Source organism: Rosa rugosa, chromosome 4 (assembly GCF_958449725.1).
Source record: "Rosa rugosa chromosome 4, drRosRugo1.1, whole genome shotgun sequence".
NCBI classification, from domain to species: domain Eukaryota; kingdom Viridiplantae; phylum Streptophyta; class Magnoliopsida; order Rosales; family Rosaceae; genus Rosa; species Rosa rugosa.
The window spans coordinates 30,867,480-30,892,596 of NC_084823.1; the positions used below are offsets into that span (position 1 = coordinate 30,867,480).

Consider the following 25,117-nt stretch of genomic DNA (forward strand, 5'->3'; position numbering starts at 1 on the left):
GAATCAAGGTTCAGTCCTGAAACAAGATGTGCAAGATAATGTTGTTCAAAATGAACAAGAGGTTCCAGAACAGTTGGAACTTGATCCACAACAACAGTCACCGCCTCACAGTCCTCAACAACCTTCACCAGCACCTTCAAATGCACAATCAACTCCAAGCTCAACACCGATCAGGTTAAGAAGCTTGAATGATGTGTATGAAAGCTGCAATGCATGCTTGTTCGAACTCGAACATTTTGAAGAAGCTGTGAAAGAAGATGAATGGAGAACTGCGATGAAAGAGGAGATCGATGTGATTGTGAAGAACAATACATGGGAGCTGGTTGATAAACCAGATAACAAAGATGTTATTGGTTTAAAGTGGATTTACAAAACCAAGCTAAATGCTGATGGTTCTGTACAAAGAAACAAAGCAAGATTGGTAGCAAAAGGGTACTCGCAGATACCTGGAGTCGATTTCAATGAAACTTTTGCACCAGTAGCAAGGCATGAGACCATAAGAGGTCTAATTTCCATTGCTGCACAAAAAGGCTGGTTTCTTCACCAGTTAGACGTAAAGTCTGCATTTTTAAATGGAGTGTTAAAAGAAGAAGTACTTGTGGAACAACCACAAGGTTTCATCATCAAGGGTAAAGAGCAGAAGGTTTACAAACTGAAGAAGGCTCTTTATGGTTTGAAACAAGCCCCAAGAGCTTGGTATGGTGAGATCGATTCCTATTTCACAGGAAAAGGGTTTCAAAGGAGTGAAAATGAACCTGCCCTTTACACCAAAACTGAAGGTAAATCAAGTATTCTTATTGTCTCCTTATATGTTGATGATTTGGTATTTACTGGAAGTTGTGAAAAAATGATTTCAAATTTCAAGTCTGATATGATGATGAAATATGAAATGAGTGATTTGGGAATCATGCATTATTTTCTGGGAATTGAAATAGTTCAATCAGTGGAGGGAATCTTCATTACACAGAAAAAATATGTAAAGGCAATTCTAGAGAAGTTCAAAATGCTTGGTTGCAAATCTGTCGCAACACCTCTAGTTGTCAATGAAAAATTCCAAAAAGAAGATGGAAGTGGTAGTGCAGATGAGAGTATATACAGAAGTTTAGTGGGAAGTTTGCTTTACTTGACAGCAACAAGGCTAGATCTTATGTATGCTGCAAGTTTGTTATCCAGATTTATGCACAAGCCAACCAAAGTACACTATGGAGCTGCAAAGAGGATCCTGAGATACATTCAAGGTACAATTGACTTTGGAATCATGTATGAGAGGAATGTGGAACCAAAACTCTTTGGTTTCTGTGATAGTGATTGGGGAGGCAGTGTAGATGATTTGAAAAGCACATCTGGGTATACATTCACACTTGGAACTGGTGTATTCTCTTGGGCTTCGAAGAAGCAAAAATCAGTGGCCCTATCTACAGCTGAAGCTGAGTATGTTTCTGCATCTATAGCTACTTCACAAGCAATTTGGCTCAGAAGAGTCATTGAAGATTTTGGTGAGAAACAAGATTCTGCAACAACCATTCTCTGCGACAACAAGTCTGCAATTGCCATGAGCAAGAATCTGGTGTATCACAGTAGGGCGAAACACATTGCCTTGAAGTTTCACTACATCAGGGATGCAGTTGAAGAGAATGAAGTGGATTTGGTCTACTGCAATACTGAAGACCAAGTTGCACATATCTTCACCAAAGCTCTACCAAGAGAGAGGTTTGAATACCTCAGAGGCCTACTCGGAATGAAGAAGCAAAGCATTAAGAGGGAGTGATAGAATTAATGCTTCCCTGCTTCATCCGCGAGCGTTCGCGAGATGAGGTCAATGCAGGGAAAAAGTCACCGCGAGGAGAAGTCACCGCGACGAAATGGTCGCGAGGTGAAATGCTCGCAAGGTGAAGTCGCTCGCGAGATAACGTCACCGCGGGGAATAATAGGTCGCGAAATAACTAAGTCTATCGTCGCGAAGGTTGAGTCTTTTAGCTGCCGCGAAATATGCTGCGGTGAAGGTCTTAGCTGCGGTGAAAGATATTTTACAGCAACTTGCATTACTATTTGTTCCACTCAAATTAAGCTAGATATTTTGTATCTAAAGTACTTTTAATCTAGTTTAAATATGCTTTTTGCTTAGATATTTTGTAGGTTAATCTTGTACCCTATATAAGGGAAGTGTTGGTTGATGTAAAAAGTAATCAGATAGAAGAACAATTCTGAAACTAAAAGCACAACGTTTGCTGAGGTTTTTGTTCATCTGTTCATACTTCATTTGCTACTGCAAATTAATCAAATCAACAAGTTGTGGTTTTGATTATATTTTGTTCAAATACAAAGTAGAAGAAATTAAAATTTCACAAATATATTTAACATATATGGTGCGGAAATTAAAATGGCGTGAGAGCAACTTCCTAATTTAACAAAAAGTTGACCTTTTCATTCCCTTCAAAAAACTCCATCAGTTTATCATTGCAATTGATCTACCTCTTGTTGGCCGGATTCTGCAGGTAAGAAGCAGACATGTTTGATTATACCACTCAATCAATCACAATTATGCAATTACTACACAACATACGAAAAACTGATCAAGTAACAAACACTAAATAAAGGAACCCTAATAAATAGCCGTGTACTTTCCTATCTATTGCAGAATAGTAATCAATCAGTACCTCCCATTCCATATGCAATTATGCATACAAAACAATAACATATGAAAAAAATTCCCAATGATCAAGCTTCACAGCAAACTGAAACCGAAACCCACCCAGACATGATTCAAGTGGCGTTGAATAAGTTTTTACTGTGATATTATATTACACCACAGGAAATAACTAATCAATTTAAGAATAAAGGAAACTTAAATTACATTTTACATCACTGTAGTGTGGTATTAATCGAGTTTCATTTTGAAATTTCAATATCAGCACTAATGTCTAAAATTTAAGTCAACGCAAAACCTTTGTACTTTATAGTTTTTGTCTAGGAATTAAGACGTGGGTACAAACAATATGCTACAAACAATTCAGAGAAAACATATTTTGAATAAAAACAAAAATCTAATAGCACATTGATTGTCCCAAGTTGAAGTTAATTTCACCAATTTGAGAATAGAAGAAACTATTAATTGCATTATACATCCCTGTAGTATCAGCTGAGTTTCACATGAAACTTCAATATGAGCTCTAATGTTTCAAATTCAAGTCAATGAAAATCCTTCATTTTTTTGTTATAGTTTCTGTCCACGAATAAAGATGTGGCACTCTTGAAGCCCATGGTTGTACTGGCGTGGATGGCAAGTTTTTGTTGCAGGACTAATTAATACTCGTTTATTAAGCTGTCTACATGGCATCAATACATCCATGTGGCACAAACTTCACTCTCATACCAGCAAAAACATGACCGACATAAGTGACGCATCACTGTATAACACTTGGCCAAATTAATGAAAAGCTTACAGTAGGAACAATGTGAATGATTTCAAAATGAGGCTTTCTTAATTTCTCAAATGCATATTAGTGTGAAATCAGGAAAATACCAAGAAGATCACTACTAAACAACATTACACATGAAAAACACAACACAAGTAGAAGATTTTAACATAACCAAATCAAACCAAGTTTAATTATAAATCCACTAACCTCAGTAGTAATAAAGTAGTCTTTCCAAAAATCCAGGCCATAATTGTCTCATCTCATTCTCAATGATCTTTACATTACCAGTATATTGGTAATAATGTTCGAAAACATTGCGGCAAAACTTCAATAAGCTCGTTATTTGTTGTCCATCGTACTTGTTGGAAAACTGGTAAACTTGAGACAAAACATTGCCCATGGGAACCTTGTCCCATCCTCCATTAGTAATATAACAGTTAAACACTCCATTTGAAATGGCATTATTTAACATATTGCAATTGCGACTACGGTCCTTCCATTCGTGATGAATTTTTGAAAACATTTGAAGTCGATCATATGAAGATTTTGTGAATACATTGTCCAATAGAATCAGGACAAGTCGATTAGGAGAACTGAGAACAGAAAATGTACACGTCAGTCAAACAAAAAACAAATAGTTAAAGAAGTATACTTGGCTGTTTTGGAAGTTGAGAAGATATGGACAGTCTAGAAGATAATTTTTAATATAAAAAAACAAACAACTCACTTACACATTATTAGCAAATGTGTTTAAGAAGTCATTTCTTTCTCGCCATGAAGTGTCTAAGAGAACATTTTTCTCAAGCATGTTACCAAAATTTTGGAAGTCCTTTATGACCATCTGCTGTCTATTGGATAGGTTAAGAGTCTTAAGATTGCCACCGACATTAATAATATACCAATTGTTGTCAATAACAACATAGTTAGAGATATCAGAGAGTGATAGGTGAAGCAATCCGCTCTTGTGAATGTTATTCACAGATTTCAATAGCTTGCTACATAACACAGTAGGATAAAATATATTAGTTAACTTATATAGTGAAGTGTGTGTGTACAGAAATATTTAGGCACAATTAAATAAGAAAGATAGCTATTACTAACCTGATTTGTGTCTTAATTACTGAGTGAGGCAAACCATATGCATCTTTAACACTATTGAATTTGGTCCACCTTGGCAGCCAATATCTTAAAGAGTAGTGGAATCGGTCATAGCAAATAATGTGCTCGCAAATATCTTCACAATACGAAATGTACCAGGGCCTAAGAACCCTTTCATCACAGATATTTGTGCTATAAGTGTATATATCACAAACTTTCTTGCCTTCTGCTTTATCAAAGGGAATAAAAGACACCTCTTTTGTGTCACCGTTCTGAAAAATAATTGTGCCGTTGTAATAAGGGCTCCCACTGATGTAATGAAGCCGGTACTCCATTATGGAGGCTCCGAGAACCTTGACTCCAAAAGATTTATAATAAATTATAAAAAGTGAATGTTTATTTCTCTCATAAAAAAAATAAAAATAAAAGTGAATGTGAAAATAAAGCAATCAGTTCGTCTTAAAAATAAATAAATAAAGCAATCAGGATCCTAAAATTATGTGATAACAGAATTACGTACGGTGAAGAAAAAAGAATCGTAATTAAAAGTAATTACATAGCTAGAAAATGAATCTATATATAATAGTGATCATGTACAGATATACAAAACTAAAAAATAAAAATAGAATTACAGGGACAAAAATAGAATCCTAATTCAAAGCAATTTGCATAGCTACAGATATAAGCCCTGCTAAAATGGTTTTGCAAAAACAAACAAATCTAATCGTAAGAAATTAGGAAGCATGCATACGGTATTCTGATCGGTATTCTCGAGCTTTTTCTGTAATATTTTCGTGAGGAGAACCTCTTCCGGCGCAACTTCCGGCGCAGTTTGGATGTTGGAGATCATGGGTTTAGCCGTTTAGGTGGAGAGGGTTTCAGCATACAGGGGGTTTTGACGAAGAGACTGAAGTCAGTCAAGTGTCGTTTTGAGGCATGCATAATGGACGGAAAGTATGTTTTATAATGGAGGGAAAGTAAAGTGCTTTTCTTTTTTCCAAAAAAAAAAAAAAAGTGCTTTTTTTTTTCTTTTTTTTTTTTGAAGTGCTTTTCTTTTTCTTCGAAGGGAAGTAAAGTTCTATTCTTTTGGTCATCATAATTACTTTCTTTTTTGAATATACTTAATCATCCCTCCATTTGTGCCCAAAAAATTCCTAACCCGAATTTCATTTCCATACACCCGAAACGTAGTCTGATGAAAAAAAAATTTCTGTCTCTGGCTCGCTCTCTATCTCTCGTCGCGCCTGACTCCTAGGTCAGTTGTCTACTTTGTGTATTGTATCATTTGTCCCTGAAGACTGATTATGGGTATAGAACTTGGGAATTCTCTCAATATGGGAACATGAATATGCCTTTTTCTACACATTTGATTATGATGATCATTTCATGGTATATAGCGTAGATGGTGGGCTAATTATTACGGTGTCAGAAACTTTTAGTTTTTCTTTTATGAGAACAATATATTCAGAAACTAGATATCCTGCTTATTCTTAAGCTGTTGTCATGAATGTGTTTTACTGTAAAGATTTTACTTGCTGACATTTATTTTTGAGGTGTTTCCCTACAAACAGTTGTTGTATTTTGATTCTGCGTTTTCTGTTACTACGGCAGTTTCTTTTGTGCCACAACTTGATTCTATTGCATTTATGTGGAATATTTCCCTTGTATTTGTCATCATATTCTGCATGTAATTTTCAGTAATTACTCCTGTAATTGATTGATGATGCATTTTACTGGTAAACTTTGATTTCTTTGTTTTGTAATGGATTGACAAGATTTAGAATTTGCATTCTTCATTCCTATGTTTACTGTAGTATACTACAATATGGCTGTGGCCTTCTTTACTCTCCAACTGTTTCAGCTAGAACGCTAAATTTAACTGTCCCAATTTGAGGATATCTCTTTCACTCATATTCTTCGTGAAGCTAACTTTGCAGCTGATGATGTTGCTAATCTTGGTCACAACATGTCTGGAAACCAAGCCTGGTCTAGACATCTTCCTTCGGTCGCTGTTTTTGCTCTCAACTTAGATTTATGTAATTTTTGTTGCCTTAGGGGCTTTCGCTTGTAATTGATGTTTGCTCATTAAAAAAAAAATTGTATTGTCTACGATAAGATCTCGATAAATGAATGTTTGGTAAATTAGTAACCTCGGTGAAGAATACGAGTGGAATTTTTAAGTCACCTCGATTTGGAAAGTTCAAATAAAATCTAGGCTCTTATTATTAGGATTTATTTTTAGAATTCTTTTAAGCATGGGGATATCAAGTAAGTCCTAGTTATTCTAGAATTATCTTAGCTTCTCTATATATAGAGGCCTTTGTAGTCTTTAATTTACAGGTGTTTTTCTGTATGTTCAGAGTATATGAAGATGCCAAAGCACGCAGAAGCAAGCTCTGTCTTTGTACTGGTGACTCATTTTGAGGGCACCTGCTTTGGCTCATTATTTGAAGTGAAATTAGATGGACAAGGTAAAGAAGGTTCAGCAACTCATGAAACCCAACCAGTACTTGAAACCGTATCACGATTCACTACAAAGGATTTGGGTCGCGGAATGTGGAAATTTTGTACCTTGGGTGCCAAGTTATATATTTTGCCAGATGGTGGTCCTGATTTGTTTGACATGGAAGTGTGTTTCCCCAAATGCAGTGGACATATTTTCGACATCAAGACTAGGAAAGTGGTGTCATCATTGAAACCCCCAGCTCCCAAATGGTTTGGAACTCATGTGTCTGCATATGGGAAAATTTACTCTCTTTCAGATCCATATTGCTCATGTGATGTACCAGAGCCGTCTTTTGAGCAGTATGACCCTAGCACTCAGTCTTGGCAGAAGCTGTGCTCTTTTCCATATTCTGAGGAATATGGTAATACAGAGATACAGGGTTATGCTGTTTGTGGTGAAATCTTATTGTTTAGTATATGCGGCTGTAAGGAAAACTATGATGCACTGTGGGCTTATGATGTTATTAAAAATAAGTGGTGTCCAGTCCAAGTTGAGAATCTAGGCTGCTATTTCCGAAGAAGGGCCGTGGTTGTGGACAAGACTATCTATGCCTTATCCATATTGCACATGGTTGCTGTGGCATTCTCTATTACGAGCAACCAAAATGAGGAAGGGCATATTAGCTATTCAATAGGCTCATTGTTACAGTTGGATTTTCCACAGGATATAGACTGGAGAAGTGATCAGCATTTGGTTCATTTGGGTAACCTGGTCTTTTATCTTGTCCAGAGTGACGAAGTTGATGTTCGCCAACCTCTTTCGATCACCAAATTTAAGATTGTGGGAGGAAGCAAAATCAATATCATAAGTTCAATGCTTTTTGAGGTGGATCTCGGGGATTCTGGGCCATTCCGTGTTCAATTATGCGTCACACCGTAAGTTTATTTCCATTTGGTTTTTCCCTCTATATTTTTAATAAATCTGGATTCTCATTTATTTCGCATTTCACCTCTACGTAATCTCTGATTCTTTTATGATAGAGAGTGGGAGGATGTCACGCTCATAGAAGAAGAGATTGCTACCTCCGTCAACCTGGCAAAACAAGTTTCCGAGCTGCAACAAGTAATTCCAGTTCCTTACCAAGCTGGAATCACCCCTCTGCCTGCACATGAAGCATGTTCCTCATCTCAGCCACCTGAGCCTTCAGAAGTGGCAGAACAGTTTCAGCATGTTTCCATCCAGCAAGAGGAAGCACCTAGTCAGTCCATTCAACAAGTGTCAGTCTCTAGCAAGTCTATGATGTTCGCTCTTCGCCCTGGTAAGGGTACGACTGGCAAAAGGTTTCTAGTCAAGGCAAACCATTTCTTTGCTGAATTAACAGACAAGGATCTGCACCAATATGATGTGAGCTCTCTTGCCCTGTGTCTGTATTTTGATACTGACTTTGTATGAACGGTAATATCTTTGGTTTACTATGTATTAGGTTACTATTACACCAGCTGCAGGAGTCACATCACGCAGTGTAAACCGTGCTGTGATGTTTCAGCTAGTGAAACTCTACAGGGACTCCCATCTTTCAAAGCGGCTTCCTGCTTATGATGGGCAGAAGAGCCTGTATACTACTGGGCCTCTTCCTTTCCAGTCAGAGGAGTTTAAAATCACTCTTCTGGATGATGATGGTGAGGGACAGGGACTCCCATCTTTCAAACCGTACGTATTGATTGCTTGTATTTTTAGTTGCAATTATTTTCTTATACTTTACCATGTATTTGATGATGGCTTTCGTCTTGTTGCTCGAAGGGAGAGGGAGTTCGGAGTTGTGATCAAATTCGCTGCACGTGTTGACCTGCACGATTTAGTTCTCTTTTTGCAAGGGAGGAAAGCTGATGCACCCGAGAAGGCCCTTCAGGTTCTGAACATTGTTATGAGAGAGTTGCCTACTTCTAGGTACAATGCTTCTGTTTTATTCTTTTATGACATGGCTAAATATATCCATGGTTGATATGTGCGCAAGCTGATACTGCCCTGTTTGGTTGAAGGTACTGTCGTGTGGGTCAGTCATTTTATGACCCTGGCTTGGGGAGAAAACTGCCACTTGGTAACGGTTTAGAAAGCTGGCATGGTTTTCACCAGAGTATTCGTCCAACTCAAATGGGGCTATCTTTAAACATTAGTACGATGCGACATTCTAACTTACAGTAGCCTATGTCCCTTCATAAAGTCAAGTGATGTATTACTTTATCAATACTCCACGTACCGTCCTTGCACTGACAGGTATACTATATATTGATTGTCCAGATATGTCATCGACAGTTTTTATTGAGCCATTGCCAGTTATAGAGTTTGTAATCAAGCTACTGGATTGCAATATTCAAGCTAAGCAACTTTCTGATTCTGATCGTGTAAAGGTTAGATTTCTCTCTTGTCTTGGTCCGGGGTAATTTAATTGTGTCTTCTGCATGTATTATAACATTGGGATATAATAATTTTTGACTTCTATTAATTTTACATATTAATGTTGGCATTAAAACTCTTCTTCTGTAAACAGATTAAAAAGGCTCTACGTGGAGTGAAGGTTGAAGTTACACACCGCAGAAACATGCGCAGAAAATACCGTATTTCTGGTTTAACGGCCCAGGAAACAAGAGAATTGACGTGAGAATAAATATCTTATAGTTATTAATTTCTTAGTTCGTATTTTTTTATGATATCCTGTTGAAAAATGATTTCATGACATTATTTTTGTTCTTTTTGAATTTTTGTGTCTTCAGTTTTCCTGTTGATGAAAAAGGCACAATGAAATCTGTTGTTGAATACTTTCTTGAAACCTACGGTTTTGCCATTCAATATCCATATTTGCCTTGTCTTCAAGTTGGAAATCACAAACGACGACCGGACTATTTACCCATGGAGGTGAGTTGCTGTTTTATAACTGTTACTTTTAAATACTTCAGTTACATGCATTCTAATAGATTATAATTGCATTCAGGTCTGTAAAATTGTTAAGGGACAAAGGTGCTCAAGGATATTGAATGAGAGACAGAAAATTGCATTGCTCAAGGTGAGTGCTCCGCGCCCTTTTAAAAAGGAACGTGATATTACACAGGTTAGTTATCTTTTCTCTTTGCTCCCTCTCCCTCCCTTGAAAATCAGTTCATCATATCTAAAATACAAGATTCAAAACAAATCTTGGAAGTTACTACTGCACGACATCATGTACACTACCAATTCAAGCCCCAACATTCAAATTCCAATGCATAAAAACCTAAATTAAAGAGCCGAACTTGCTGCTCTAAAAAAAACACCTGAAAAACCACGCAGCCCCAAACCCTAATATCAACTCAGAATCGGCTAAACTTCCAAAAGTTTGTCTGAAGTTTGTTATGGGCTTTGCTTTTTTGTAGAAACTGGAATCCAATAGCAGGTTTATCTCAGTACTTTGTTCGTTTTTGTATTTGATACGTGTATCATAAACTCAATGATATTCTTTGGTCCCTAAAATCAGATTTTAACCGCAAAAATCTTGGCTATTCTATGACAATTGTGATGTCACATTCTAGTTTTCTCTGTGTCTAAAACACTCAAACAATTTAAATCCAGAAGCACATTGCTTCAGTTGTGTTTTACGCAAATGCAGTTGTGATGCTTTTATTTTTTAATTTTTGAAAAGAAATGACTTTTATTGAAAGATCAAGAAAAGAAAAATACAAAAAGGTGGACAAGGAGTCCACATAGCAGAAAGTTAGGCAAACAACCTGATGCAGTATACAAACTCTGAAGTATAAAGCTTATAACACACACCTTTCAAAAAAAAAAAAAAAAAGCTTATAACACACAAAATTTTAATTCAATAAACGAAACCAGGCGTGGGGCTGAGCCTCCCAGCTAGGCTGAGTTCCAAACCCTTTTCAAAAAAAAAAAAAAAAAAAGCTTATAACACACAAATTTTGTAGGATAGAAATAGAAAACTATGAACTAGAAAATAGAAATCTCTCCCAGGCTTATCACCAAACTAGGCTTCACATCAATACTCCCATCTCAGATAATAAAAAAAAAAAAATTGAAATACTTTGATAATGTTTATTCATCAAGACATGTTTGGCCATTTGGCACATACACTTATTTAAACTTGAGCAGAAAGCTCACATTAACTAGCACTAAAAACTATCATAGATAAGACTCCCAAACCAGAAGCATAAAAGACTTGATAAAGGAAACTTTAAAACTCCTAAACTAATACTAAAGTATTTGAAAAGACACCAGACTCAAAAAGACTTCTAGAATCAGATTCATTATTCTTTCCCTCAAAACTGCAGTAATTATCTTGAGAGCGTTTAACAAAGCCATATGGATAGTGAAGGATTATGTGCTCTCTTTTTTCATTTTTGCTCATAAACCTTAATAGGTTTGACTATGATGTCCTCATCAATTCTCCCATACTGAGAAGAACTCGCCTCTGGTGAGATAAAGTTGTAGTATCTTTCTAGGATATTTGGATCGATGCACTGCAGCTCCTCCTTAGTTACCCAAGTGTTGACAGAATCTGGTCTGTCCTTCTATTTAATTAGGTACTTCTGTTAGCCACCTTGTCTTGTCAAAACCACCTTTTCTACGATATCTCTCTCAGGAACTTTAGAACAAGGTAGAGTGGAGTTATAGGTGAAAATTCAGAGGAAAATGGAAACAAAGGCACCACAGTTCTCTATAGGGAAGTAAGTCCTCCACATTAAAAGTGGACTGATTCCCATTTTTGGAGGGAGTTCTAACACATATGCATTGGTTCCAACCCTTTGCAATATTTTAAAAGGTCCAATGCTGTAAGCTTGCAACTTCTTCGCCATCCCTTTGGAGAAATGTTTAGGTCTAACTTCAACCATGACAAAGTCCCCTACTGAAAATACATTGAATGCTTGATGAACATCAGCAGCCTTCTTATATATATTGCTCATTGCTTCTATTAATCTGCCGATTAATCGCAGCATGCATGATTTGCAAATTCATTGGCCGACTCTGATGGCCTATGTGAAACTGTCATGGGAATGAGATCTATTGGAGCTCTGGGCTTGTGATCATAAACAACTTCAAAGTGGCTCATGCTTAATAGTCCTGGACTGAATTTTTATTTGCAAAATCAGCAATAGGTAAAATTGAATCTCAAGACCTGATCTGCTCACCAACCAAACATAGCAGCAGATTTCCCAAACTTCTATTCAACACTTCAGTTTGCCCATCTGTTTGCGGATGGTAAGCAGATGAAAACTATAGTTTGGTGCCCATCATGTGCCAAAGAGTCTTCCAAAAATAACTTATGAGTCAACTATCACAATCAGACACTATAGTTTTAGGCAGACCATGCAACCGGACAACTTCATCCATGAAAAGCTTGGCCACTTCAGAAGCATCAAATGTCTTAGAACAAGGAAGGAAATGAGCCATTTTAGAAAAACCATCCACAATCACAAAAATGGAATCATGTTGCTGTATAGTCTTAGGCAACCGAAGCACAAAATCCATGCTAATATCTTGCCAAGGACTATGTGGACATGCAGCAGGGTGTATAACCCTGTGTTTTCCTTTTTTGCTTTGCCAACTAACAAGTACAACATTGTTCAACAACTTTGGCAACATCAAATTTGAGACTAAGCTAATAGAAGTGATCCTCCACAAGAGCAATGGTTTTGTCTCTCCCAAAATGTCCAACCCACCAGCATGTAGCTCTAAGATTAGGAAGTCTCTCACTGATTTGCAAGGAATACATATACATAGTTTGGTTCCTTTGAAATGAAACCCATTTTATAGAACAAACTCAGTGATTTTGGATTGGTTTCCCAAGAAAGATGAATATATGCTTCCAAAACCTGGAGAACTTAATTACTCCTCTTTCAGATTATCGAATCTGGCCACTTCTGCACTTACTCTCCTACCATTGCCCACTACCAGCTGTAAATTAACAGTGAGAAAACTGTTTCAAACCAACTGATATTTGCTTCCAGGAACTTCTACTTGAACCACTAACCTAGCTTTGCATCCTAACCATTTTCATCATATCCATACTTCTAATCACGGAGTGCCACAAGGAATTTCTCTCTAAAGGGAATCAATAAAGCCATTTTCCCAAGAGAGATTCTTGCTAGCTAGTAGATTCCCAATTCCCAGTCCTCCTTTCTCCTTGGTTTTTGACACAACCTCCTACTTTACTAAATGATCTCTTTTATCCTCTCCAACACTACCCCAAAAACAAAATTCCTCACTATTGACTCCAGCTTTTTTGCCACTCATCGGAATCTGAAATAAGGACAGACAGAACGTGGGTAGACTATTTAGAACAGCCTGGATTGAAGTCAACCTATCACCTGGGGATAAATAAGCCAGGCCTCATCGTTTGGCCCACGGATCAAATTGACCAATGGAGGCCTGCAAGACCCGACAGGTAAAAGCCCGGTTCGCTTAAAAGCCCGTAAATACCGGGCCTGTAAGCTTGCAAATTAAATACTATACTATGTCTATATATATATATATATATATATATATACATATCCTATCCAGAGCGGAGTTCCACTTTGAATTAAAGTGTGAAGTTCGAGTTTTGGGTCACTTTTCGGTCGCATATCCACATCTCGACAGTTCAGTTTTTAGGTACTAGTGTATAGATCATCTCTGCAAATTTTCAGCCAAATTGATGATCGTTAAGGTATCTAACTAGCTTAAACCAATGGACGGATTGAATCTGTCAACCTGAACCGGACTAGCTTTAAGGCAGTTATCAATGCCTTAACGATCATCATTTTGGCTGAAAATTTGCAGAGATGATCTATACACTAGTACCTAAAAACTGAACGGTCAAGATGTGGATGTGCGACCGAAAAGTGACCCAAAACTCGAACTTCACAAGTTAATTTCAAAGCGGAGCTCCGCTCTAGATAGGATCTATATATATATATATATATCCTATCCAGAGCGAGGCCTCGCTCTGAAATTAAAGTGTGAGGTTGGAGTTTAGGGTCACTTTTCGGTCGCATATCCACATCTCGACCGTTCAGTTTTTAGGTACTAATATATAGATCATCTTTGCAAAATTTCAGCCAAATTGATGATCTTTAAGGTATCTAACCCGCTTAAACCAATGGACGAACTGAATCTGTCAAACCTGAACCGTACTAACTTTAAGGTAGTTATCAATGCCTTAACGACTATCAATTTAGCTGAAATTTTGCAGAGATGATCTATACATTAGTACCTAAAAACTGAACGGTCGAGATGTGGATATGCGACCGAAAAGTGACCATAAACTCCAACCTCGCACTTTAATTTCAGAGCGAGGCCTCGCTCTGGATAGATCTGTGTGTATATATATATATATATATCAAGGTTCTAAAAATCGCTAGGCGGTGAGCAAGGGAGTAGCGCCCAGAGGCCTAGGCCGGGAGCCTAGGCGGTTTTCTAATTTTTAATTTTTATAACATATATAATTATATAAATAAGATATTAATCATATTATTATTGCATAAATAATTAATCAATGAATAAAGAAATATAATAGTTGAATTTGCAACCAAAAAAATAATATATATATACACAACTTTTCTTGGCTAAGGATCTCCTTAACTTAGCCTTAGGAACGGATTTCCTAATATATATATATATATATATACACACGGATCTCCTTAACGGATTGCCCACTATAATATATATATATATATATATATATATATATATATATATATATATGCACACACATACACATACATACAAGGATGATCAGAGGCGCACGTCCGTGAAGTTTTAAACTTGCGGACGAAATATTTGTCAGGCATTGGTTGGTTTAAAGAAAATCACCGAGTCAACTTAATTTTCAAAGCTCATAGCGGGTCCCACATATCATCTTCTCTATCTCTCTTGAAGCTAGGATCCAGATCGAACGAGTTCGACTCGTGTGCCAGGTCGCTGTGCCGGTTCTCAAAACATTTCTCGACTTGAAATTCTGCATCAAGCCGAGGGTGGATAGCTTCACCCACATGGTGGCCGGTTTGTTTCCTGTCTTTTTTTTCGGAGGCGGAGCGATGAAAAAACTAGACCCATCTCAAATGGTATGCAATTCCTCAAATTTCAGTCCCTTCTACCATTGGGTTTCCATAATCGTATCTCATCGATGAATGGCGACATAGAAGATTTTTTTTTTTTTTTTAATGAGTTGGTAGTTTGGTACGTAATGCTCCTCTAGACTCTCTTCTAATTAATCATCGTCTCTCAGATACTGGTCCTCCCTTTTTGAGTTTTAATCTTCTATCTCAAAATCAAGAAGTTATCTGGGCATCAGTTTCTCAACTACTTAGTTTTCTTTTTTGTCGGCATCAATTTCTGGGCTCAACTCTATTAATTGGAAATTCATGTTTGGATTTACAGAACTGTCTGGGTTTGCTTGACTGTGCTTCAATTAAAAAGAAAAAGAATTCATGATGAAAGCTTTACATCAGTTACTCCAATACAACCAAAAGCACACTATTCCATTCTTGTAGATGTTTGAAGGTTAGAGAAGATCGATGAGAAGGTCAAAGGGGATGGGATTGTGAGAATGGTGGAAGGGAGGATCTAATGTGAAGTTTGAGCGGAACTAGAGCCGATGGTGGTTGGTGGGTTTCTTTGGGGAATGAGAGATGTGCAGCGACACTAGAACTCTAGAAGTGCTATGGCCTATGGTCATATATATATATATGAATATTGAGGCCCTGCCCATTTCAAGATTTACAGTTTCTAATCAATCTGTTTCTTTTTCTGGATTTGGAGATTGAAGAGACAGAGGAAGATTAGGATCAGGAGCAACTAGAAGAGTTAGAGACAGACGAGGAGTGTTGACTAATTGGACTGGGCGAGAGATAGAGAAGATGATGCGTGTGGGACCCGCAGAAAAATTAAGTTGATTAGTTGACTGACACGTATTTCGTCCGCAAGTTTAAAACTTCACGGACGTGCGCCTCTGATCCTTGCTGTACATATATATATATATATATATATATATATATATATATATATATATATATATATATAATTGTTGAATCAACGAAGGAGATCCGCCCATATTTTTTGCTTTTCTTTTTTCTTTTTGTTTTTTTTTAAGTAAAGATAATCATGATTTGATCCTCACGTGAGCTTAGCATTATCTTATAGTTAGTTATTAAGATTACAAGCTCCCAAGACGAGCATATCCATTCAATATGATACAGTATTTAAAAGAACGAAGAACTGTTTCTCATCTTCTTCCTCCTTCTGCACTTCATCGCCGTCGAGTCGCAACCATTTTTAAATACAGATCTTTCCAACCTTGAAGCCTGCAAAAAATTGAGGTGCACAACTACCCACCCTCGCCCTCCCTTAAATCTGCCCTTGGCGGTGGGTGTTGGAGACCGAGGAAGAGGAAAGAAAAACAAAGATGGTAGAAGGAATGGGTCGCTGTGAAGACCGCTTAGGCACGCCCATAGCCGCCTAGGACCGCCCAGCCCCGCCTAGTACCCGCTTAACATCCTCATCGCCTAGTTCCATCGATTTCCAAGAAATCGAGTCGGTGCTCTACCTCTCAGCGCCTAGACCGATTTTTAGAACACTGATATATATATATATATATATATATATATATATATATAGATGGCCCTTCCAATAAGGGATCCTTTTTTTTTTTTTACCATTTTAAGGGATCCCTTGTGGGACCTACTTTTCAATCGTATTTTGGCATCTCTACCGTTCGGTTTTTACGTGCTAATGTATAGATCACTTTTACAAATTTTCAGCCAAATTGATGATCGTTAAGGTATTGAACGAGATTAAATCAATGGACGAACCAAATTTGTCCAACATGTTTATAATTGTAAATTGTAGTTATGAATGCCTTAATTATTATTAATTTAGTTGAAAATTTGCAGAGGTGATCTACTCATACAGGCCTAAAAACTGAACGGTTGAGATGTGGAAATATAATTGAAAAGTGGGTCTAATATGCGATCCCTTATAATGGCCCAAAAAAAGGATCCCTCACTAGAAATGCCTTGTATGTAGATGGCAATTTTGCCCTCAACCTAATTAATAAACTACAGCCACTCCATCATCTCTCTCTCTCTCTCTGCTCCGCGCTGTCGTTGAGGCTCGGTGTTGTGTCTCTTTCTCCTCTGTGCCCCCCCTCTCTCTCCCCTATCTTTCTCCTCCGCATCTTCGTTGAGGCTCGGTGGCGTTTCTCTCTCCTCCGCTCCGTCGTCTTGGCTCGGCGATAGCCACATCAACAACCACGAAAACCAGACAGTGTACACCACGCACCAGGTCCTCGAGTCGTGGGTCTTCGCTTGCCACTCTCACGACCTCGTTTCCAAATCCCGATTCAATTCTTCTTTCAATGCCAGCGGCTCTGAAATTCGATGTGAATTTGATATTTTGATATGAAATTTCAGGACCTTTTGACCATGGGGAAGTGCTACCTAACTGTCAGCGAGGAGTACAAGAAGGCCATCGACAAGGCCAAGAGGAAGCTATTCATAGGGTGAGGGGCTTGGTCAGGCCCAAGCTCTCTCAGAAACTTCAATTTCATTTGGCACTGCTGCTTCTCTGTTGATGGTGTGTTTGATGACATAGGAAAAAAAAAAAATATTAGAAACTAAAATGATTCTTTGCTAGTTGAAAAAAAAAAAGAAAAACGCCTTGTCCTTCCTCTTTCTTTTATCTTATTTTTGGTAAAATGAGGGCAGAAGGCCCAGAAGGAAAGGAAAAAAAAGGTTTTATTGTCTCTTAATAAAACATTTATTGGGGGCAATAAACGTTAATTAAGGGACAATAGAACCTTTTCAACATTTATTATCCCCCAATAAAAGTTTTAAATTGATGTAATCTTCTCATCTTTTTCTTTAATCAAAGTTTTATTTGTCTAATTTTAGCGAGATTAGTTCTCATTCCAACGACCTAAAGGTTTATTGGGGGGCAGTAAAGATTTATTCTTGGGGAGGGGGGGGGGGGGTTGGTGGGCAATAAACCTCTCCGGTGACCTATGAGATCTCCAACGACCTCTTTGGAGACCTCAGGCGAGATTTCATAAACTTTTATTGCCCCCAACAAAAGGATTATTGAGGGGGGGGGGGGGGGGGGATAATAAATGTTTAAATGTTTATTATGGGGGCAATAAACCTCTCCGGAGACTTATGAGACCTCCGACAACCTCTTTGGGGACATTTGGCGAGGTTTTCAGAGAAGTCCGGCGGCCGACGATCAATGACCGGATTCTGGCGAAGTCTCTAATAGCTTCTCTCTCTATTTTTTTTTTGAACCAAACCCCAAGTCGGGTATCCATAGGTATATTCATCTAAAGCCAGAATAGGCTGTTACATACCCTTCCGCTGTCATTTAAGGACATAGACAGACAAGAAGGTAGTGGTAGTACCCACAATGGTACATAGAAATAGACCTACTCATTAGATATTCATGTGCGTAGATATAGCGGAGATCCTCCTTTGGTGCTACTCCAGAGGTGCTAGAGATACATAGAGTGCACATAACGTGCATTAGCTCCCTAATACAAGGAATTATTGTAATTAAACTAACTAAAAACATAGAGATGGGCCTAGGGCAAAAAAACCCTAGCCCAAAATTCTGCAGCCCAAGTAGCCCAAGAAAGAAGGCCCACTCAAGGCCCAACAGGCTTGGCTTGGCCCAAGCTCCGGCCACCCCCTCCAGACCACCAACTTCCAGTGCAGCCCAACCCCATTGCCTGCTCCGTCATGTTCCCGCCGCCCCGAGTCCGCCACGCCTGAATAACCGACGGACATGCCGCCACAAGAAATACAACAAAACAACCACCGCCACAAGCTGCGTCATGCCCAGTGTTTGCTCTGTCATATCCCCACCGACTCGAGTCCGCCACAGTTCGCCGCTCCTGCAAACCCGACGAACCACGCCGCCACAAGAAACACGACGAAACCAGCGCCTCCACGAGCTGCAGCACCACAAATCCGTCTCAATTTCATCGAACCCGATCGACGCCGCCACAGATCGCGCCATCAATCCAAGCCTCCAACAACACAAGATCGTCCACCTCCCAAAGATCTCCTGCCAGAAACTCAAACCCGACCCTCACTTGCCAGAACACATGAGCAACCCAATCAAAGGACTACAGGAACCCTAAAATTTAGTCCCCCTCCGGCAGCAAAACCACGTGACATCGGCGAGGCCAAGGCCAGCCGAGGTGCCAGGGCCGCCGCGTGACGAGAAGTTTGCACCTTGGTCGCTGGCGAGCTAGGGTTTTTAGTCGATTATTGGTATTGAATGATGAGAATGGGGAAGAACTCTGACAATAGCTTCTCTCTCTATGTGAAAAAGGGGTGAGGGAAAAATAATCTAAAAAATCATTAAAAAAAAATTAATTGGGTATTAAGGAACAGCTTATTAGAGTTATTATGGGTAAGTGGGGAAAAAAGTCTCTAGAATTAAGATAAATGGTCAAACCCCTATTTTACACAACCAACTTCAGCGGCCAAATCCTCCACTCTATTTATTCCAACCAATAAACACTTGGATTTGTTTATTTTCATCCCTGATAACATGCAAAAGCTCTCAAGGATCAGGTTTATGTTCTTCCAAACTTAATCATCGTCCTTTAGAAAGAATATAGTGTCGTCAGCGAACTGCAAGTGAGTGATTTTAATCTTGTCTCCCCACCGATAACCGTTCTATCAATCTGCATTCTTTAACTCTCTCCGCAAGACTGCTTAGAATATTCACCACAAGAGTAAAAAAGAAAAGGAGATAAGGGATCACCTTGTCTTAATCCCCGTGTGGCATCGAATTTACCTCTTGGTCTTCCATTTATCAGTATTAAAAATTCGCAGATCTCACAGTCCCCATCCACCTTCTCCACCTCTCTCCGAAGCCCTTGTTTGCCAAAACATAATCTAGAATGTTCCATTCAACATGATCATAGGCTTTTTCAGTCTTTTTTGAAAACTAACCCCTGTTTTTTCTTCGTTTTTACTTCATCGACCAACTCATTAGCCACCAAAATTTGTCTTCCTTTTACGAAAGCACCCTGTGTACTGGAAATGGTGTCTCCTAGAACCTCTCTCAATCTCCAAGCCAATACCTTTGCAATAACCTTGTACAAGCTTTTTATTAGGCTGATAGTTCTATAGTCTCCCACTTTTAATGAGTTTGGGGCAAATGTAAGTCTCATTCGTAGCAATGTTCTCCATTTGTAAAGAAATTGGCAGATGTGATATTTTAATTACCTAACTTTGCTTTTCATGTTAATATTGCAGATAGTACGTCATAATGCCTACAATCAAGATCCTTATGCAAAGGAGTTCGGAATTAAAATTAGTCAGAATATGGCTCAGGTTGAAGCTCGTATTCTTCCTGCACCACAGGTAAATATAATCTGTAGTTGCCTTTTTGTTTCTGCAGCTGTTTTGATAGTATACATCTGTAGTTATTCTTCTGTTGCTTACAGCTTAAATACCATAATGCTGGAAAGCATAAGAATTGGGTGCCCAGACTTGGACAGTGGAGCATGATGAATAAGGTATTTTCAATGCATCAATATCTTTACATACAATAACCTAAACCTGTATGTCTGTTTTTTTTTTTTTTTTGGATTCTTTTCATAAGTTCTTGTGATATTGTTGTAGAAAATGGTAAATGGAGGAAACGTAAGCAATTGGATCTGCATAAATTTTTCCCATAATGTACAAGAGAGTGTGGCAAAAAGATTTTGTTTTGAACTTGCTCAGATGTGTCGCATTTCTGGCATGGTATGGGACTAATTTTTGTTCTTTTACAGTTTTGTTGACCTCAGTTATATTCTACCGTTTTTTCTGTTTGGCATCTGACTGTTGAACAGTTTATTTTATTAGGCGTTCAATGCAGAACCTATGCTTCCACCAGTCAGTGCTCGACCAAATCAGGTGGAGAAGGTCTTAAAAACTCAGTATCATGATGTGATGACTAAGATTCCGGGCAAGAAGCTTGACTTACTTGTTGTCATCTTGCCAAATAATAATGGCTCTCTTTATGGTATGTAAATGAAATCAAATTCTTAGTGCAGTATTTGATTTTTGTTTGTTCTCCATACAAGTTGTTTTAGACTCATAAATGTTTTGATATCTCATCCAGGTAATTTAAAAAGGATTTGTGAGACAGAGCTTGGCCTGGTATCCCAGTGCTGTTTAACTCAACATGTGTTTAAAATGGATAAACAGTATTTAGCAAACATTGTCTTGAAGATAAATGTGAAGGTTGGGGGACGGAACACAGTACTTGTTGATGCAATCTCCAGACGTATTCCCTTGGTTAGCAACCGTCCTACAATAATTTTTGGTGCTGGTATGACGCATCCTCATCCAGGGGAGAATTCAAGCCCATCAATTGCAGCTGTATGGCTTAGCTAGCATAATGGATATTGTTATTTTGTTCTGCATTGGAGTAACAATTGATGTTCAGACTGTATTTGTGACTTAGGTTGTGGCTTCTCAAGACTGGCCTGAAATTACCAAGTATGCTGGTTTGGTTTGTGCTCAAGCCCATCGTCAGGAGCTCATCCAAGATTTGTTTAAACAGTGGCAGGATCCAGTAGAAGGGACAATGTCTGGTGGAATGATAAAGTATGAGTCTCTCTCTCATGTGCTTCTTTTCTTCATTTTATACTACTTAATTTTATTTTGCTGTAATATATGAAGGGACATTTTGTTTTTCTAGTATGTGATGTTATAAATTATGGAGTTGATTAACATTTAGCTATGTTTTGAAAATGCAGGGAACTGCTTATTTCATTTTATGGAGCGACAGGGCAGAAGCCTCAACGCATCATTTTCTACAGGCATTTTCTACCTTCTTTGGCATTTTCTCATCCTACGTACTCGTGTATCTAATTGACTGTGTATAACTGTATATCTTTCTTTCCAGGAAAAGTGTCAGCGAGGGGCAGTTCTACCAAGTTCTACTGTACGAATTTGATGCAATTCGTAAGGTAATCATTATTGTTGCTGTTGCACTACTTATGTTCACTTACATACTTTCAGTTTTTCATGTCTTGTATTGTAATCGATTAACTAGTAGATTCCTCTTACACATGTTATGTAGGCATGCGCTTCACTGGAGCCAAATTATCAGCCTCCTGTGACTTTTGTTGTTGTTCAAAAGAGTCATCGTACAAGATTGTTTGCCAACAACCATGGTGATAGCCGTGCAGTTGACCGGAGTGGGAACATATTACCTGGTAAATAGTCTTTTCAAGTATCAAAATGTCTAGTTTAAATATTAAATATAAAAATTCTCAGAAATTTAGTCTAGAAATTGAACTCTTGCTACCACTAATTTATAAGGTACGGTTGTGGACTCCAAAATCTGTCACCCAACTGAGTTTGACTTCTACCTCTGTAGCCATGCAGGAATTCAGGCAAGAATCATTTCCTGCCCTGTGTTTATGTGTTTTGTAGGTAGATAGTTTATTAAACCTCTAGCCAACGTGTTATGACAGGGTACAAGCCGCCCAGCTCATTACCATGTGTTGTGGGATGAAAATAAGTTCACAGCAGACGCACTGCAGTCCCTTACCAATAATCTTTGCTATACGTAAGTTGGCTAATCTAGCCATATGCCTAAGATACCCTGATCTACCATCTCAAATGTAGTGCTAAATAATTGATTTTTGAATTCCTGCAGACATGCAAGGTGTACACGCTCCGTTTCAATTGGTAAGCTTCTGCGGTCTCTGATGCTTGTGTGTTATGTCAAGCATGCATCTATTCCTCTATTGTTGCCTTTCTCAGTTGGCTCATGACTGGGGCCACTAGTCCTTAGAATCTTTACTGAGTGGTTATCTTTTCCAGTGCCTCCTGCTTATTATGCTCATCTCGCCGCAATCCGAGCTCGGTTCTATCTGGAGCCCGTGACTTCAGACAGTGGTTCAATGTCAAGTGGTATGGGTGTTTCTGGTGGAGGACGGAACTCTCGAGCACCGGGTCCAAAAGCTGCTGTGAAGGTGTTGCCTGCGTTGAAGGAGAATGTGAAAAAGGTCATGTTCTACTGCTAGGGGATGTCTTAACTCTCAACTGATCGAGTAGAATCTAGGCAGATGGAATGCACTGTTGCTGCACCAGTCTGGGTAATCTAGTTTAGTTAATATAGTCCTTACAGTTAGTGACTTAGTTATTTAGGCATGGGATGGTCAAACCTGAACATTACCACCGAGCTGGCAGTATGAAAATGGTAGTGGAAAGAAGCAAGCTGTGTATTTGTAATGGTGACTTATTTTGGGGCACCTACTATGGTGCTTTATTTAAAGTAAAATTGGATGGACAAGGCAAAGGTGGAGCAATATATTCATGAAACCCTACCATTAGTTGAACCTGTATCATGATTGATTAAGAGTTTAAGAGCCTGGGAATGTGGAAATTTTGTTCCTTAGCTACCAAATTAGGATTCGGCTCCTCTAAAGTGAGGAGGGTGTGAATTTACTTCAATTTCATAAAATCTAGACTCTCGGTCTAATCTAAGGTTTTGATAAATGACACATCATTCTTTCACCAATTTTTATTTTTTTTGTGTAATTCTCAGTTAACTTGCCGTTAACTTTACAAAAAGTGAAAAAACAAAAAAAAACAAAAGTTGGAGATTTCTCCTCTGCGTTGAGTTCCTTCTTTGTTCGTGATTTATAGAATTTCTCTTTGTTTCTATGGCTGCGCACTAACCATGGAATGACTCCTTGCACTTGTTTAATGGTCTTCTCATCCCCCTTTCTCCCCATCCCCCTTTCTCTATTCCCCAACTCTATTTATTTACCGTTTCAGCTTCGGCTTCATTCCTCTAGCGAATTCCTGAAATTCCAGGCCCTTATATCCCTCTTCTCGTTTTCTCTGAATTTAACGAACCCTAGGGTTTCCGTCAGCAGAGTGAGTGAGCCAGTTGTACTGTACCTTTTGATTTCATGGAGGCTACGGCCGCCGCGCGAGGTGGTTTGATGTCGTTGATGACGCAAGCTCAGACGCACAAGTAGTGGCGCGCTGTGTGGAAACAAACTTACTGACTTGCGATTCAATTTCGCATAAATTGCAGCAACGGATTGAAGGGTTAAACAATAGCTTTATCAATCAAAGTTTTGTATTCTGTTAAACAATAGCAATGATGAAGACTCTTGAAACTTCTTGGCTTCCCAGTACAACAATCGGAGGCCTCATTTTTGTCATGTTCACAATTAAACATGATAGAATATGACAAAATTGATTATGTATTTTCCCATTTCTTGGGTAAGACTTAAGAGGAGAGAGTACCAAAGAAACAATCATTGCAAAATATTGTGGAATAAAGAATGAGGCCAGGCATATTGGCAAAAGACTTGCGATTCCAATAACAGAGCATGCAAACAACCACCATATATACATATACTAAACCTTCACACATATATATACATGTATACCTGCATAACATACATACCTTTTGACGTGGTTAAATATAAGAAGACCATTTCTTTGGTTAATGAGCAGCCATGGAATCAAAGAGAAATAGAAAGGAGGCACGTACAAAGAAGAAACGACGCAGAGGAGAATCTTAACCTTTTTTTTTCTTCCTAGAGTTAACGGCAAGTTAACTAGAGTTTAGACAAAAAACCAAAAATTGGTTGAAGAGTTATGTGTCATTAATCAGGACCCTTAGATTAAACAGAGAGTCTAGATTTTATGAAATTGAAGTAAATTCACACCCTCCTCACTTTAGAGGAGCCGGATCCACCAAATTATGTATTTTGCCGGATAATGTCCTGATATTGACATGGAAGTGACTTTCCCTAAATGCGATGGACATATTTTTGACATCAGGGAATCATGTTGCAAAAAATATGAGGGAGAGAAGAAGGAACGATGGCTACCTGTACGGTGCGTTAGTCACCGAAGCATCATCCACCCTCAATGACGACAACGAAGAAAGTGAAAGTATCTAAGCAAACCTCATCTCGTTCTCGGTCGTGCACAGAGAGAGAGAGAGAGAAGCTCTCTAGATGTTTCACTGCCCTTATATTGCTCCTTGAGTCCTATTTTATTCCTAGTAGGTTTGAGACTTCTAAGTCAAGGAGAAAAGCCAACTTCTTTTTCTTTTATTGATTTTGGATTATCCACATCACTTGTCTAATGAAAACGGG

At 38.5% G+C, this 25,117-nt stretch overlaps 2 protein-coding genes across 3 annotated transcripts; one reads left to right on the top strand and one right to left on the bottom strand.

Moving 5' to 3' along the window:
• Positions 1-2,240: 2,240 nt before the first annotated feature.
• Positions 2,241-5,433, bottom strand: LOC133707142 (uncharacterized). The gene is made up of 5 exons (XM_062132682.1): positions 5,269-5,433; positions 4,521-4,870; positions 4,151-4,414; positions 3,627-4,012; positions 2,241-2,489 (listed from the first exon to the last, which is right to left on the bottom strand). Exons 1-4 carry the CDS (start codon positions 5,365-5,367, stop codon positions 3,628-3,630), a joined length of 1,098 nt encoding a protein of 365 aa, XP_061988666.1. The 5' UTR covers positions 5,368-5,433; the 3' UTR covers positions 2,241-2,489; position 3,627.
• A 214-nt stretch (positions 5,434-5,647) lies between these two features.
• Positions 5,648-23,402, top strand: LOC133743405 (protein argonaute 1-like). Of its 2 annotated transcripts, none has more exons than XM_062171338.1 (23): positions 5,648-5,772; positions 6,878-7,898; positions 8,004-8,367; positions 8,447-8,673; positions 8,764-8,910; positions 9,003-9,136; positions 9,262-9,371; positions 9,512-9,618; positions 9,735-9,876; positions 9,953-10,069; positions 20,247-20,354; positions 20,438-20,509; positions 20,616-20,738; positions 20,841-21,000; positions 21,100-21,359; positions 21,445-21,587; positions 21,740-21,802; positions 21,889-21,952; positions 22,066-22,201; positions 22,308-22,381; positions 22,463-22,557; positions 22,648-22,679; positions 22,815-23,402. In XM_062171338.1, exons 2-23 carry the CDS (start codon positions 6,883-6,885, stop codon positions 23,015-23,017), a joined length of 3,897 nt encoding a protein of 1,298 aa, XP_062027322.1. In that variant the 5' UTR covers positions 5,648-5,772; positions 6,878-6,882; the 3' UTR covers positions 23,018-23,402. The 2 variants fall into 2 exon arrangements, with proteins under 2 accessions (XP_062027322.1, XP_062027323.1); XM_062171339.1 differs by having other exon boundaries at positions 9,953-10,024.
• The last annotated feature ends 1,715 nt before the right edge of the window (positions 23,403-25,117 follow it).